Here is a 16,325-nt window from a genome sequence, read left to right on the forward strand (position 1 = left end):
ATTGCAGAGAGGGAGATGGAGGTTACAGTATTTTCATGTTTTTGTTTTTCTTTTTTTTCTTTTTTTTTAATGCTAGGTTCAAAGTTCAATTATTGGTTTTTTCAATTTTATCCTATTAGATATTAATTTTTAATTTAGATTAATGTTTTCTTTATTAGTTATAATCCACATTATCATCCAAGTCATTTAATGTTTAAAACTCTCCCTATCACTCTTAATCTAGACTATTGAATGTTATAAAATCTTAAAGCTACAAGGAAGTGTAAAAATGTTTGTCAAAATATTTGTCCCTTGATCCTATCCCATATATATATATATATATATATATATATATATATATATATATATATATATATATATATATATATATTATGGCGGATAATTATTAGTTTTGTTTATGTTTATTTAAATTGTTGTTTTTATATTTTTTTTATTGGTTAATCTCAGTTTACTACCCTCAAGTTTCTTGGTTTTCAACATTTAGTACATGAAGTTTTTTTCATCCCAGAGTGGTACCTAAAGTCATGATTTTGGGACACTTTCATACCCCCGTTAAGTTGCTGTTAAATTTGTCGTTAACTGGTGACATGGTACTCACGTGGATATTAAAAAATTAAAATTTAAAAATAAAACAAATTAAAAATAAAAATAAAAAAATCTAAAAACCTGAATACATCGATCATTCCCCTCCCTCTGTCCTCCCTCCATACACGACTCACCTCTCCCTCACCACCATACCCCAACCCCAACCAACCAATTTTTAGATTTGACGGAGGTGACCCTTGGCGCCGACTTAAAGGCGTTGGGGTACACTGACTATGCAGGAAAAGATCGAAATTGGGATGATTCTGGAGCGAAGATGGACAAACTTGGATACCATGGCTGCCTGCCCAGTTGTTGTTGGCGGAGGTCAGCGGGGATGAAGATCGACAAACCAAATCTGAAATGGAAGTAGGATGTATCCGTGTAGGGGTGGCTGGCTTTTGAGTTTTCACTATCCACATTTCGCTGATTCAATTATCTTTCATCATTAATCAATCAGTTTTCCTCCTTACAGAAATACATATTCTGGGTTTTTGTATAAAAATTCGAGGTGGATTTTTTGGTAGGGGTAGATGAGGGAGTTGGGGGTTGGGGGTTGGGAGGATTTAGGCGGAGGAGGAGGAGGAGGGGAGGAAAGGAGGAGGGAGAGAGAGTGGTTGCGAGAAATCTGCAAAATATTAATAGGGAGGAGAGCAGGGAGGTAGGAAAGTGAGTGTTCTATGAGGTGGGGTAATAGATCATGGAAACTGCGAGAAAACAATTGCATAATTAGAGAGAAAACAATAACTGTGACAGCCCGTCCCAGAAACATTTTAACGTACATGTGAAAAGACGAAATTGCCCCTAGTTTGATTTCTTTACGTTCATTTGTTGTTTTTGAGTTTGGTTGGCATGTTTGGAGCCACACACACACTCCCATACTCCACATTTTTCTGTCCCTTTCCCTGTGATCCTCCCGAGCCCCATTTCCCTTCCCTTTCACCATATACGTACGGACACACGCCCAAAACCCATCAAACACCCACAGATCGAGGAAACCAAGGCCATATTCGAGCTCGTGAGGCTCATGGGAGTCCAACCGTACCATTTTCAAGTAAAAACACTACCGTTTTCACGTTGAAACCATAACGTTCGATTTCGAACACTGTTCATGCACACGTGATTTTTCACGTTTTAGGGAAATTGAAGCTTGTAGGAAGCTTGGTGAGGTCCCAAGGAGGCTCGGAGTGGTTCGTTTGAAGGATTTGGACGTCGGGATCACTGGTTTCGAAGTTGGCCAGAGTTAGATTGTTTTGGCAGGTGAGATTTCGTGGTTTTTAACCCTTAAAAGTGGTATAATTGTGTTCCCCTAGTTCTAAGCTTCATTTTGGTACCAATTTTGTCAAATTTGGGTGAAAAACAAAGGAGATATAAACGTTTGAAAATTTTCCAGTTTTTCGGCGCCGGAGAAGGAAACGGAATATTCCGTCAAGTCTGACGGAATATTCCTGACACCGTTGACGGAATCTGTCAAAACTGACGGAATATTCCCTACGGCGTCAGTTGATGCCGTCAGCGTGCCAGGCACGTGCCTGCGCGTGGCCAGAGCGTGGGGGCGCGTGCGGCGGTGGAAAATTTTTCTAAAAATTTGGGTGTGATCCTGAGGTGGAGTAGAGCACGTTGGTATATTCATTTGCCCCATTTGAGCATTGTATGAGAAATTATTACGAATGGTGGGTTACGTGCTTTAAAATTAACGTTTTTATAGTTGTTTCGCATATAGGTGATACATATCCCGAGGACGAGCGTGGTCACTCGAGGCAGGGGGGCTACGACCCTTCCACATACCAGTGAGTGGGCTTTTGGTTTTCCGTAAATACCTATATACTTATATTTTCCCAGAAATTAATTTGAATTGTTATTTGCCATATGCCATGCATTACATTATCGTTATTCATGCATCGTTGGTAGCATTAGTAGTTGCATATATATATATATATAGACATATGCATATCAGGTGCTGTGGACGCACAGGTAAGTGCCAGGTAAGTGTTATTCATGTTTACATTCAGTAGCGATTCGAGATGCTTAGAGAGCTCATAACCTGCACCCCCGGTGTTAGTGCTCCCGCCCAGAGTAGGGCACAGTCTTTCACGTGATGTTCACCTCCCGCACCACACGCTCAGCTTGGATCCAAGTTAGGTGCACAGTCCTGTCGTACAGACCACATTAGGTGGTTCCGACTCGTAGGTGACCCACGATTATTCGCACAGCCTTCACGTGATCATAGCACTAGAGCGTTTATATGTTACACCCAGGCCTGTCGTACAGACCACTTTAGGTGGTTCCGACTCGTGGGCAGGTTTAGTTATTGAGATTGAGATTTGAGCTCTAGATTCAGCCGTACATGTCACGTTAGGTGACTCCGGCTGCCAGATTATGTGTTATTGACATGATTTATACCTAAGCACTTGCATTTCATTATGAGGTTCCGACATGGCATATTATTGAGCATGATTGGTATATTTATATACGTATATATGTTTATTTTCTGGGAAGTATACAGGTTTTACGGCGAGGGGTTAGAACTTATTTATTAAATGGTTTTCGAAAAGCTTTGTTTTTGCCCACTCACGCTTTTGTTTTGCGCCCCTCCAGGTTCTAGTTGTCTAGCAGGTTCGGTGGTTTCCCAGAGGGCTTTCCCGGCATTTCTGACAGACGATCACCAGCGTAGGGTCACATTCGGGTGTACTGTTGTCGCATTATTTTTCTTTTGGACTGCTGTAGACTTATTGCTCTGAATTTGTGTCTCACTTACGCTAGCACTTGTTTCTATTACCTTATGTATGCTAGTTTTTATTTATTCGTACTATTTATATTACTATTTTATTAGCTTCCGCACCGTGCACATGGTTACGTCACTCTCACGTGACGGCCAGCACGCCCTGGTCTCGATCGGGGTGTGTCAATAACTAGGTTCAATCAATTAAAAGAGAATTGCAAGAAAAATAAAAGGAAAACTAATGAAAAGGGCTTGAAAACTTTGAGTTTTAACGATAAGGACAAAATAAAGGGTAAGGTGAATAGTACCAGGATTGACTTTTTAGTGTAAAAATGTGGTTTTTCGTTAAAGTGAACAATATCGGAAGCTTTTTGTTAAAGTTCTAAAAAATAAAAAGATGAGGGAAGAACAGAAGAAGGGGGTGAAACCTGGGAAGAACAGAAGGACCCGGTTCAGACGAAGGAGTAAGAGAAGACATACCTGAAATTCAGATAAGATAGTGCGCGTGAGAGGCAAAGAGTGCAATGAGATGACCCTTTTCTATTGTACTCAACTAAATAATACATCGCTTTTGGAGAGTATAAGTAAGTCGACGTATACCGCATAAAATAGGTGAGGCCGAATTATTTATTTCAATGACTATGTAATACAAATGGACACCAAACACTAGGCTCTGTATTATTAGTCCTATCCATTGAGTTATACGGCGTACCAAACGAGACCCTAAAATCCTACTATAATCCAAACTCTCTTGCACAAAGAGACAATTCCTTCACCTACATCACCTTCTCATCTCTGCCTCACCCCTCTACCATAATTCTCTACATTCAACTATTGCTAGAATTCAGAGTTCTTTCTATCTTTGTTTTATTTAGTTTCAATATTTTGTTATGAGTTGCTTTTCAATTATGATGAATATGTGTAAGTAAGTTCTTTTTAGCTAAAGGTGAATTCAAAGCTATGAAGATATGTTTTATTTGAATTGATTACATCTAGTTATTGTCTCATAAAATGTGAATGTGATTTACTTTAATGGTTTATTGATAACTTATTTTTGTATGTCTATTAAGGGTGCACACTTAGTTTGCATGCTAGAATTTGATACTACAATATAAGTGAATTTCACCTAATTATTATGAACTTGTACTCACAAGTAGTAAAAATCAATGGACGTTGATTAAGTTACTTTAAATCCTTTGCAAGAGTATGATGACATTCATAATTACAAATGCTTCATCAATTCTTATGATTTTCACAAAACTTAATGATCTTTGATATGTGTTTCTATCTTTTCATAGTTAAGGAACTTGAAAAGAATCATTTGGTTGCGACGTTGAGTTCAATTTAATGAACTTAGAAAAATATGAGAATTAATTAAAGTTGTTCACAATTAATTTGGAGCAGTCATTTCACGGTTCGTAAGAAAAATAATTGAAAAATCAATTTGTGTGCATAAGTTTCAAGTGTGCAAGACAATCTTTAGCTAGCCTTTCATCCATATCTCACTCACAACTTAGTTTACTTGCTACTTTTGTTTTAATTTCATTTTAGTTTAGTATAATTCATTTGAATCCCCCATTGTTTCATTGTTTGTTTAATTTAGTTTTTTAGTTTGTGTTGATTAACAGCCATTTTAATTGCCGCAATAGAACGATCTATATTTACTCGTACCCCGGTCACATTTTCTACAGGGTTTAATTTGTGAGTTAACTTTTATCACATCAACTTACTATCTCCCCATTAACCACATATTTTTGACATTTTTCCTCCAATTGTATTATGATATGTGAAATACCGTTTAAAATAGATACTTGGAAAAGTTTCTTACTCACTCACTATTTTTCTCTCTGTATTTAATTTTTCTCACATGACTTATTATCTTTACTATTAGTTGTCATCTATTTTCATGCTTTTACAGAATCCTTGTATCTTCTCTCCGTTGAATTGCTCCCATTTAATCAATTTCAACTCCTACTAGATCAAAACTTCCGTCCACTACCAAGCGGTAACTTCCCAATTTTCACGCACAATTCTATTTTTTCGTTTCTCTCCAATATTTTATGTACACTTTATCATTCCCATATATAAATTCAAATGTTCTAATTTCTATGTGCTCCATTGTATCTTTTGGATAAGTTTCTGTTAAGTTTTTCAAATTTTAATTGCACTTTTTTTAGTCTCAATTGTTGATGTTGCAATACATGCAAACGAAATCTAACATTTTATGTGATTTAAAAATATATATTTCAATTGACGTTTGTACTGTTTTCTTCAAATTGTAATTTCATGTCAAATGACTTTCATCTATAAAAACTTGTGCCAAGTTGTTGGTGCTTATGCAAATTGCTTGCAACCCTTATATCTATGATGGTACATTATAGTGCATTATTCACATCTTAATTAGTTAAACTTCTTATTTTATCATTATTACTTGCAGATTAACCATGAAAATTTGAAACATCAAGTCCAAACAAATGGGCGGCAAGCATAACTTTGACATCACAAGTAGACGTTATGTCATGTACATATTGTTCATATCTTTTTTTGCTTGATACATTAAAACATACCATGATTAAAGAGAGCATGATTTGGTAATGGCAGCATCACGTCGCAAGTAGAATATGTTTTTGTATGTACATATTGTTCATCTTTCATTTTGGATTCATGTATCAAAACAGACCTCATTTGATCATGATAGCTTGAAAAAATATGAAGTACGTTGTGTAATTAAATATTAACGCCATTTTGTTTGGTCATGGTAGCTTGAAAAAATGTGATAAAAAAAGGTCTTTTAGACACGCGTACGTGCATGCAAAAATGCTAGTAAATAAGAAAATGCATGATTTTTTAATGTAAAAAGTTATTCTTCTTTAAAATTATAAATATTGTTTAACACATGTACAAAGGTAATTCAATAAAAAGTTATTCTTCCTTAAAGTAAATAATACTGCAGATTTTTCGTTAAATCTTCCACTTTTACAAAAAAATTAAAAAAATTAAAAAAAAAAAAAAAAAAACCTCTACCCCAAGAGACTAGGAGGATTTTTTTTCTTAGTACATTGATATTTTTATATTAAGGGGAGGAAAGTTTGGCAAAACTACACAATAAACAACCTAATTTCATATCAAATTCGTCATCCATAAGATTCGAACTTAAAATCTCTCACTTTTAACTACCAGATCATAGTACTGAGAGACAAGAGTAGGAGGATGTTAGGTATAAAACAAGTAATTCACCCATCACTAAGTTCACTGAATTTAAGACAAGATATAGATATGATCTGTCTCCTGATGGAGTCTTGAACTCTGGAGTGGAATGGATAAAATCATAAGTAAAAAAATCACAAATTAGAAAATACTTTTCCGAAAAAAGGAATCAGATAAATACCACCAAAAACAAAAACAATCTCTCTCTCACACACAGCACAAGGAGAGCTGAAGGAAACACACACTCAGAGAGAGGAGAGCGAGAAGGGTAGATAGTTGGATTCACGAGCTGTATCCTAACGCCTCTGCAACACCAATCAGTGTGCTAAAACATCCAGAAATTTTTTGACATAAATCAGAGAAACCCCCATTTCTGAGTTGGGTGGGAGCTTCACGGGGACGAACACATCTCAGTCTTTTTCTCCACCCACCAGCTTTTCCCATCAATCCAGTGGTCCAGGCACTGCCACCTGACCTCAACTACCGCCCCTTCGGTTGGTTTGATCACTGCTTTGCCCTTCCCATCTCTCTCTCTCTCTCTCACATTAGAGAGAATCAGAGAAAGGGAGGGACTTAATTGGGTTTTTGTTTTTTGGGTTTTTCAGAAGGTGTTGATGTATATAGAGGGAGGGAGGGAGGAGATATATGAATCGGTCTGTGCTCACAGTTGGGCCAGCCATGGACATGCCGATCATGCACGACAGCGACCGGTACGAGCTGGTTCGGGATATTGGGTCGGGAAATTTCGGGGTTGCACGGCTTATGAGGGACAAGCAGACTGGTGAGCTTGTTGCTGTGAAATACCTAGAGCGAGGTGAGAAGGTTAGTCTTTCAATTTTTCTCTTCCTTTTTTTTAGGAAATTGTTATTACCATTCCAAAAATCACATTCTTAACTCCAAAATTTTTATATTAGAAAAGAAAAATACACTTGTGATGAGTGTGTAGATAGAGATTTTTGAAGTGTCAATAACACTTTCCTCTTTTTGTAATGTATATATATATATGTATATATATATATATGGATATCATTTTTGAAATGGGTTTTGAGGCTTGAATCATTTGTTGGAAGAATGGGAATCGAATTGAGCAGATTGACTTGGGTAAATCGTACCAGCGAGATAAATTTATAGAGAGACTGTGTGTTTTCTGTGCGTTGCGTGAAGGGATACGTCGGCGTCTTACAAATTCAGAATTTTCTGTATTTTAGGAGTTGATTGCTTTCTTGGGCATTTTTTATTTATAAATTATTTGGTTTATAGGTGAAGGTTGATGTGTTTTTTAGTTTATGGTTGATTGTTTGGTTTGGTTTCCTCTTCTGATTGTTCCCAAATTGTTTTTGGATTTTATTAGTATTTCGATGGGAGTTTGTCGAAGTTGATTATCTACTCTTTTCCTACTGAAGTGTTTTTAAACTAGTTGTTTTTAGTTGGATTTAAATTCAAGTGCTAAGGACTGTGTTTGGTGAAAAGCTGAACTCGACAACTTAATGGAGGATGGAAGAAAACAATCACGCGCCGTCTGTTAAATTATTGAATAAACCAAGGAAAAGGAATAAGCAGTGAATTTTAAACTGCGAATTTTTTTACCTTTTTGTTATGGAGATTGTCTGCTGAGTGGGAGGACTTGTTGTCATTGATGCCATTTGAGGACTGCAGACTAATGGTTCTCATTAGTGAATCAGAAGCAGAAGGACTTTGGCTTGATGGGTTTTAACAATCGCATGCTTGCATTTTTTTTCTAAACCGCTTAATAACAATTTTATTTTATGTTCTTCTTATCCATAGTGTGAATGAATCTTGAATTTGATCTTAAAATTAATCATATAGCAGCAAACATTGCCTGATTGAGATCTTTTCATTTATGCGAAGATAAGATTTTACTTTCATATTATGGTTTGTATTGGCCGTTGTAGGGCTTGGTAATTCCAATTAATATTCTCCTTTTACCGTTGATTTACCCTACGTCTATGCTTTTGTCTGACAGATAGATGAAAATGTACAAAGGGAAATTATAAACCACAGGTCGTTGAGGCATCCGAACATTGTCCGGTTCAAAGAGGTCTGTTAAATATTAACATCTAAACACACATTAATTTCACCATGGAACTCAGTTTCGTTACTTTATAATTTTAGGTAATATTAACACCAACTCATCTAGCTATTGTGATGGAATATGCATCTGGGGGAGAGCTCTTTGAGCGGATATGCAACGCTGGGCGTTTCAGTGAGGATGAGGTTCCAAATTCTAATCCAACACATTGATTTTGTTTATAGTAACGAGGGCGTTTCAGTTAGATGGAAGTCCAGCTCCTCGTTTAAAAATATGTGACTTTGGCTACTCAAAGGCACTACTCTCTCTCTCTCTCTCTCTCTCTCTCTCTCTCTCTCTCTCTCTCTCTCTCTGTGCATGCACAGAGGCCTTCATTTTGCAGGAGTCCGGTGCTAAATTATGACAGATCTCTGGTGATTAAACTCAAAACAGAAATGTGTTTGGAAAATGCATGTTCTATGTTCTTCTTTAACTGGTAGATACTGCACAGCAATTTGTCTGCCTCTTTACTCTTGTGATAATGGTTAAGCGTCAGCTATCTTTCATTGCTAGTTTTACTGTCTATATTTATCATATCCATCTAATTACGCTCGTCTCTATTCTCCAGTCCTCGGTGCTGCATTCACAACCAAAATCGACCGTTGGCACCCCTGCATATATTGCACCTGAGGTGTTACTCAAGAAAGAATATGATGGAAAGGTAATAGTACTTTTCATCTACATCGATGAATCTATTTAAAGTCAGGTAGGATAATTTGTTGGTTAATTGGTTATATTTGTTCCACTTTGATTTAATTTGTTTCACTTTTTTTCTTATTCATATCTGCATATAATAAACTAAGCTTAAGACATTCTGGAATATAAGTTAGCTTACAACTTTTAATTGTTTTGTCTAACCGTATATACTCCCATCCTATAGTTTGAGCATATAAAGCTGTGCCATTTCTCTCTCGAAACTCTGAGTACTCCAACCACAACCGTAATCAGTTCCCAGTCTGGTAGGTACCCCATGCAGCTCAAAACAAGTCCACCATTTCATACACGGAGTCAGATATGAGTTCATCTGGCAGAAGTCTAATACACCATGATCCATGGATGAGCAAGAAAAGATTGTATTGAATCCACAATTATAATCTTTGGGTATCTGAAATTTACATCTAGATATTTGCCAACCTTTTTTGCTTGTTTAATCCTTGTTTTCGGTGGAGTTGCTACCTGAAGCAAATGCAATTTCAGGGAAGCGAAAAATAAAACAGTTTCATGCTGGCAATTTGATTACTCACCAGTCACCACTCCCACGAAGTTTCAGCGTTGGAATTCGATCCTGCATAACTGATTCTATACTGTGCAATGATATTTTTTTAGTGGCATAAATACTGTACATTTCTGCACAATCACACTAACAGTCTCCGTTTTGATCTACCTTTCCAGATTGCAGATGTATGGTCTTGTGGGGTGACCTTATACGTCATGTTGGTGGGTGCATACCCATTTGAAGATCCTGGGGAGCCTAAAAACTTCCTCAAGACAATACATGTAACTTTTTGAACCGTATTTTCTACCGAAACTTGGTAGCTATGATACTTAAGTCTAAGGTTTTTCCTCTTGTGCAGCGGATAAGGAATGTCCAGTACTCTATGCCTGACTATGTTCATATATCTCCAGAGTGCCGCCATCTAATATCAAGGATTTTCGCAGCTGAGCCTGAGAAGGTGCGTGATATTCTTCATATTATACTTTCATTAATGCAATAAATGCATTGCCGGACAAGCGGCATTTGTGCGTAATACTATATTTCTTTAAGCTTCACTAGTTGTGCCTTCATTAGCTTGCTTCCCCGTATTTGATTAGGGGTTAAAGAAGAATGTTCTGTTTCGATTTTTGTGTGCAACAGAGGATAACCAACCCCGAGATTAGGAACCACAAATGGTTTCTAAAGAACCTTCCTGCAGATCTAATGGTTGAAAACACCATGAACAACCAGTTTGAAGAGCCGGATCAAGCCATGCAAAGCCTTGATGAGATTATGCAGATAATTGCCGAGGCTAAAATACCTGCGGCCGGGGCCAACAGTCTCAACCAGTATCTTGCTGGCAGCCTGGACATAGATAACATGGAGGAGGACCTCGAGTCTGATCCCGACATTGACACCGACAGCAGCGGAGAGATAGTCTATGCAATTTAATTGGTACAATGTCTTGAAGCAACGGAGGGTTCGCCCTCCGCCTGTGTTTCTGTCTCTCCTTTTTAGTGGCATGCTTCACTTCATCTGTATTGTTTTGTTGTTACAAACAACAAAAAAATTTACTTTCATAGCTCATACGGTGCCACTCCGTTACAAATATTTCATGGACCTCCGGAACTGAGAATATTACGAAATTAGATTCAACGTAAAACTAGTGATCCCGAAAACAGCGAATCATGGACAGCCGGTTGACGGCTAACCATCATCACATACGAACATAATAAACGGCTGTCAAGATATTCCTACATTTTATGACTAGAAATAGGGTTGACGGCTAACCATCATCACATACGAACATAATAAACGGCTGTCAAGATATTCCTACATTTTATGACTAGAAATATAATGTTCTGCAGCCACACAGATGGCATGTGAGAGCAAGTATCAAAAATCATTCCAAGTTAGAAAAAGCAAGAGAACATATGGGAAAACTGTAAGAGACGACATCCTTTACCAGCTATAGTATCAGCTTTCAGAACCAACGGTCTCTGTTGCTGGGGCCAACGCCTCTCCATCTGATTTCTTGTCACCGGTTCTTTCAGCTCCGTAACCTGATGGCTCTTCGTATCCATTGGTTGGAAGCTCTGAATGGCCTTCTTGCTGATGCTGTGACTCTCCGTTGTTTGTAGGAGGATTCACTGCTGGGGCATAATGTGAAGGGTCTGGCTGATGGTGCTCACCGTGTCCATATGCTGCGGGCTGAGATGCGGCAGAAGGGTCTTCGACCCCCTGCTGCCCTCCATAACCTGCTTGGTAATAACCAGGATGTGGTTGGTGGCCTGTGCTGCCTGGATGAGTCCAATACCCAGCTTGAGGGTTTGCCATTGGCTGGCTGTAAGGAACTTGATAAGCAGTTGAAGGCTGGGTACTTTGGGAAGCAGTTGCATCCCCAATGGATGGCACCGCAGATGGTCCATACCCTGAAGTTGCATATTGTTGCTGGTAATCAGATATTGGAGCTTGGCCTCCATAACTTGGTGGCTGCTGAGCATACCCCTGATCATAACCATGGCTGGCAACGGGAGGTGTCTGATTGTAGTTATAGCTAGGATTTTGAGGTTGTTGTCCATAGTAATTGTATCCACTACCATCCTGAGGTGGTTGAGAGGTGGCTAATTGGTTTGACTGATCCCAACCTGCTACCTGTGTAGGATAGTTGCCGTAGTATGAAGCAGGAGGTGCATAACTTCCTGGTTGTGCGTACCCATAATGCGGCTGCTGTTGCTGTCCTGGTGGGGCCCAACTACCAGGGGGGAAAGACTGCTGGACATAACTATTCGTTCCAGAGGAGTTTACCATATGCTTCTGCAGAAGTGAAACCAAGGTGTTGAAATAAGATAATATTTTGATTAGTTTTGAGGAAGGACATCATGAGAAAGGTAATGGGAACTGGATGTTTCGAATGCTAGACAAGCCAGTACGAGCAGAAGTTGACCAGAAACCCAGGTTCGAATTTAGGCCATGATATCTGACATTCAATTATATGTTCACGTATATAAAAGAAAGATTATAAGCAAAAATTAGTGAAAAAATAAAGTACAAAGTGATGGAAATATGATGAGTAGCCCAACCAAACATACGTATGGCTTGAGAAAAAAATCATTGAATTACCAAGTGTTCCTTTTTGCCTTCCCCATTCCCTCCCAAAGGAAACTTGTGATTATTTCAATTCTATCCACCACTTTCTTTGGGATTTGAAACAAAGACGGACAATAGGTAGGAATGCTTTCAAAAAAATTTATCACCTCTCAATTACTCAAACCACAAAACAAATCAGTTCTAGGGTTCTCCCACATTTATAACCACAATAAGTTAGTCGCCAATCTTTCACCACATCTAAACCTATTTGACAAGCTGTGCAATTATCCATCTCTTATGAAACCCTATTTTTTCTTCTTTCCCATAAAACTGGCAAAAGTTGCTAGATTAAGTACAAAGATTCAAATCTCACTTCAAACATGGCAGGAGTGCATAAAATCGAGATTCATGAAGACCATAAAACTCCTGGAAATCTGACCTTGCTAACCCAAACAAGATTTTGTTCATCAGATTAAAAGGTCAATTGTTGGAAAAGAAAGAAATGCCAGTTCTTTATAGGTTTGTGCATTTTAATTTTTATTGAACTTAGGAAAGGAAAAAGGTCGAATACTGAAAGAGGTACCAACAAGCACTGATGACTCACCCCGCTGATTACTTCATTGACCAATTCTTTGGCTGCTTCAATTTGCTCTGCCGTTCCATTTATATGTACTGATCTTTCAGTTGACATATCACCAGGAGGAGGATGCAATGGTACCACCTGAAACAAAATTATGTCTTAAATATAATGGAGATAAGATACAAGAATACAAGAGAGAAATAGCATGCGAGACTTGTTCCATGTGTGAGACGATAGCCATCCTGCAAAAATGCCTATGCTGTTTTTACTGAAGACCATAATCTCCAATATGATGCAGAAAGGTTCAAGTCATATGACAACTTTAGGATTAAAAATAGCAGATAAACATTTAACATAAATACAAACCTACAACTAAAAGAAGCAATGCTAAAAGCTAGACCAATCATTGAGCAAAAATAGAAAGAGGGTCAAGGTTTAAGGTTCAACCATGGTCATACATGGGCTATAATAACAGTACAATTATATTTTTTTTATATTTAATTATCTCATGAAAATTAAAGACAAAACTTAAGAAATAAGGTACTCTGTAAGTCTAAAAATTAAGGGTTTTGAAAAGAATATGTATTTGGAGTAAATGAACTCAACTATCTTGTATTTCTTTTCGAGTATAAAATATCACTATGTAAACATACAATCCACATTTTTGTATTGCATAATTCATGTCATTGGGTTTAGCTCTTTTTCTGTAGAGCTTATATGTGTGGGTGCACGGATAAAAAACGAACATATTTACATATTTCTTATTATGGTTTTCGTACTTTTCTTTAATGGACCTTGTCCCCGAATAATTGGAGGTTCAGTTTTTTTAAAACAACATATGATCATTTCCAGGATTGTTTCAAAAAGAAAAATTATACAAGAGAAATGAGTACTGGAATCTAGTAAATCAATTCACACCCAAAAAACCAGCAATCTTGGGCCCCATACCAAATTTTTAGAATTGGGGCCAAAAAGCCTCAATTTTCGAAAACATCAAATTGACCTTAACACAGTAAAGAATGCAAATAAGAACCAAGTTTCATAATTGCATTTACTATTTTGAGAATGTTGTTATAAATTCAATTTGAAAATAAAATGTGACCAATGCCAATGGATTTGTAAGATAGTATAAGTGGAAGTCCATATTAATATCACTTCCAATGACTTGTCCTCCCCCCCCCCCCCCCCCACCCCCCCTCTCTCTCTCTCTCTCCCCAACAACCCCCTTCTCTCCTTCCCTCTCTCCTCCTTTAAAGTGAAAGTGCTCACCTGAATACGAGCTCCTGACTTGCTTTGCATAGTCCTGATCGTCTCACCTCCCTTGCCTATAATCAAAGCAACCTACGACAATCATGAAAGCAAATATGAACATTAGTACATTACCATGTGCATCAAATATAGAAAAATAACTACTAATGATCTAACCTTATTAGTGGGTACTTTCATTATAAACTGTTCTGATCCAGGTTGCATTGAGTTGAATCCCTGATTTGTAGATGGAACCCCTGCATCTGCCTGTACATCAAAAATATCAGAACGCCTTTTTAGAGACTGATACCTTTTGGATTTATGAAACAGCAAGAACATCAATGCAAAACAAATATAAACATCAGGTTTTACCTCTGCTAGGACATCACTGATAAGTTGTTCTGCCCTACTGATCTGCTCAGGCGTACCGGTCAAGTCCACATCCCTCATAAGAGAAGTAGGATCAGCTTCTGAATCCCGGGTTATCTGGATTTTGGCCCCTGACTGAAGTTGTAGACTTTTTATCGTTTCTCCTTGTTTTCCAATAATTACCCCAACCTAAAGGTAGAATTACCAAAAAAACAAAAAGAAATATCATCAGTGTTATGCCATGAAATAATTCCGAGCAGCAAGAAACCAACAAAGTACCTTCCCATTTGGTATAGTTATTTTCTTGCTTGTGCTTGGAGAGCCATAAGACTGTCCTGATTGCGAAGTAAAAACTGGACCAATTTTTTAGTTAGAAAGGCGAAGACCAGAAAAGGTCTCAGGCACTTCTTTAAAAAGGGATAATTGTATAAAAATAAACACCACGAATTCTAAAAGCAACGGGAGAGGATCTGTATCATGTATATGAATTACAAGAAACAGGCAGATACCTTATTTTTAACTACTGTATCATATGAATATAAAAATGAAAACTTTAAGCATTTCCTTCCACAGAATAATACAACAATTTGGATACGTGCACAACGGTCCCTAAGTAAACAAGAGGGCATTGAGCACTCGTGGAAACCGAGGCCAATTATCTAGAAGCAACATTACTCCTCGAAATCTCAAGAAGTCATGGAGCAGAGTGTAGACATCGAAATTTCAATTTCGTGTTTACACAGAGTAGTTAACTACTTAAACTTTTGGGGTCATAACAGGGAAAACTGAAACTAGTGCGAAGCCCGAACCCCAAGTACTCACTATCACTGAAATTCCCTAAACCTAAAGTTTTAACGACCTTGCTACTTAATATTCGGTCTGGTATTCCTCTTCACCCACATTCACACTTAATTCAATCCTAAAATCTCCAAAAATATTGAGCTAGGGATTACAATTATCTTCCTTTCAATTTTTGTAATTTTCAATTAACAATGGAAGAAATAATAATAATAATATATTAATAATTAAAATAGAATATTAAAATAAATATAAAAAAAAATCTAAAACCCTAGAAAGTAGAAAGTATAGGGATAAAGAAGTAGTACCAGGGTAAGGAGGAGGGTTGTAGACGGGGCTGGGTTGGCGGTAGGGATGTTCCTCCTCCAGTCGAGGACGCTTTGACTCGGCGTCGCTAACAAGTCGGGCGGCGATTTCCTGAGCTTTCTGCTTGGCCAGTAGGATGCTGATGCTGCTGTCTTCCAGCTTTCGCTTTTCGCCGGTAGCGGCTTCTCGGTATTGGTCTTGGTCTTCTTTCATGGCGGAATAGCTCTGTGACTCGGTGAATGACTCGACCACAAATTAGAGAGAGAGAGAGAGAGAGAGAGAGAGAAGGGGGCAGCGACGAAAGGAGGAAAGGAATTGGGGAAGGAATTGGTTAACGGTTCACCCCGCGATCGGGACCGTTGCCTCTCCAGGTAAAACGCACCGCTTCACAGGTCTCCAGATATGTGCAATTTCGGTATTACGCTATCGCGGATGCACACGTTATGGTTCGGTTCTTGTAAACTCAAAACCGAAACATAAATAAATAAATTAATCAGTTGGGTTTGGTTTGGACTTTAACCCATACACATTGGAGGCAGTTGTCTCCGCTCAACTTTTTTTGTCTGAAAAATTAAATCTTATCCAAATACTCAACTCAAAATATCCTTTGGCGTTTCGATTTTTCTTACCCCTCATCCTT

The 16,325-nt window shown here is 37.9% G+C and overlaps 2 protein-coding genes across 2 annotated transcripts; one reads left to right on the plus strand and one right to left on the minus strand.

The window, feature by feature from the left end:
- Positions 1-6,628: 6,628 nt before the first annotated feature.
- Positions 6,629-10,957, plus strand: LOC103968005 (serine/threonine-protein kinase SRK2E-like). Its single transcript, XM_048568563.1, is given in 8 exon segments — positions 6,629-7,333; positions 8,496-8,570; positions 8,645-8,746; positions 8,749-8,856; positions 9,169-9,261; positions 9,993-10,097; positions 10,175-10,273; positions 10,456-10,957. Coding segments are annotated over 8 exon segments (1,050 nt in total). The 5' UTR covers positions 6,629-7,156; the 3' UTR covers positions 10,747-10,957.
- Positions 10,958-11,106: 149 nt separating this feature from the next.
- Positions 11,107-15,929, minus strand: LOC103967991 (far upstream element-binding protein 1). The gene is made up of 7 exons (XM_009381320.3): positions 15,688-15,929; positions 14,861-14,934; positions 14,585-14,770; positions 14,390-14,479; positions 14,234-14,305; positions 12,989-13,105; positions 11,107-12,111 (listed from the first exon to the last, which is right to left on the minus strand). The coding sequence occupies exons 1-7, from the start codon at positions 15,896-15,898 to the stop codon at positions 11,272-11,274; spliced, it is 1,590 nt and encodes a 529-aa protein (XP_009379595.2). The 5' UTR covers positions 15,899-15,929; the 3' UTR covers positions 11,107-11,271.
- Positions 15,930-16,325: the final 396 nt, after the last annotated feature.

Source organism: the organism of the source record quoted next, unplaced genomic scaffold (assembly GCF_019419815.1).
Source record: "Pyrus x bretschneideri cultivar Hongxiangsu unplaced genomic scaffold, Pyrus_bretschneideri_v1 Contig10, whole genome shotgun sequence".
In the NCBI taxonomy this organism is placed as follows: Eukaryota; Viridiplantae; Streptophyta; class Magnoliopsida; order Rosales; family Rosaceae; genus Pyrus; species Pyrus x bretschneideri.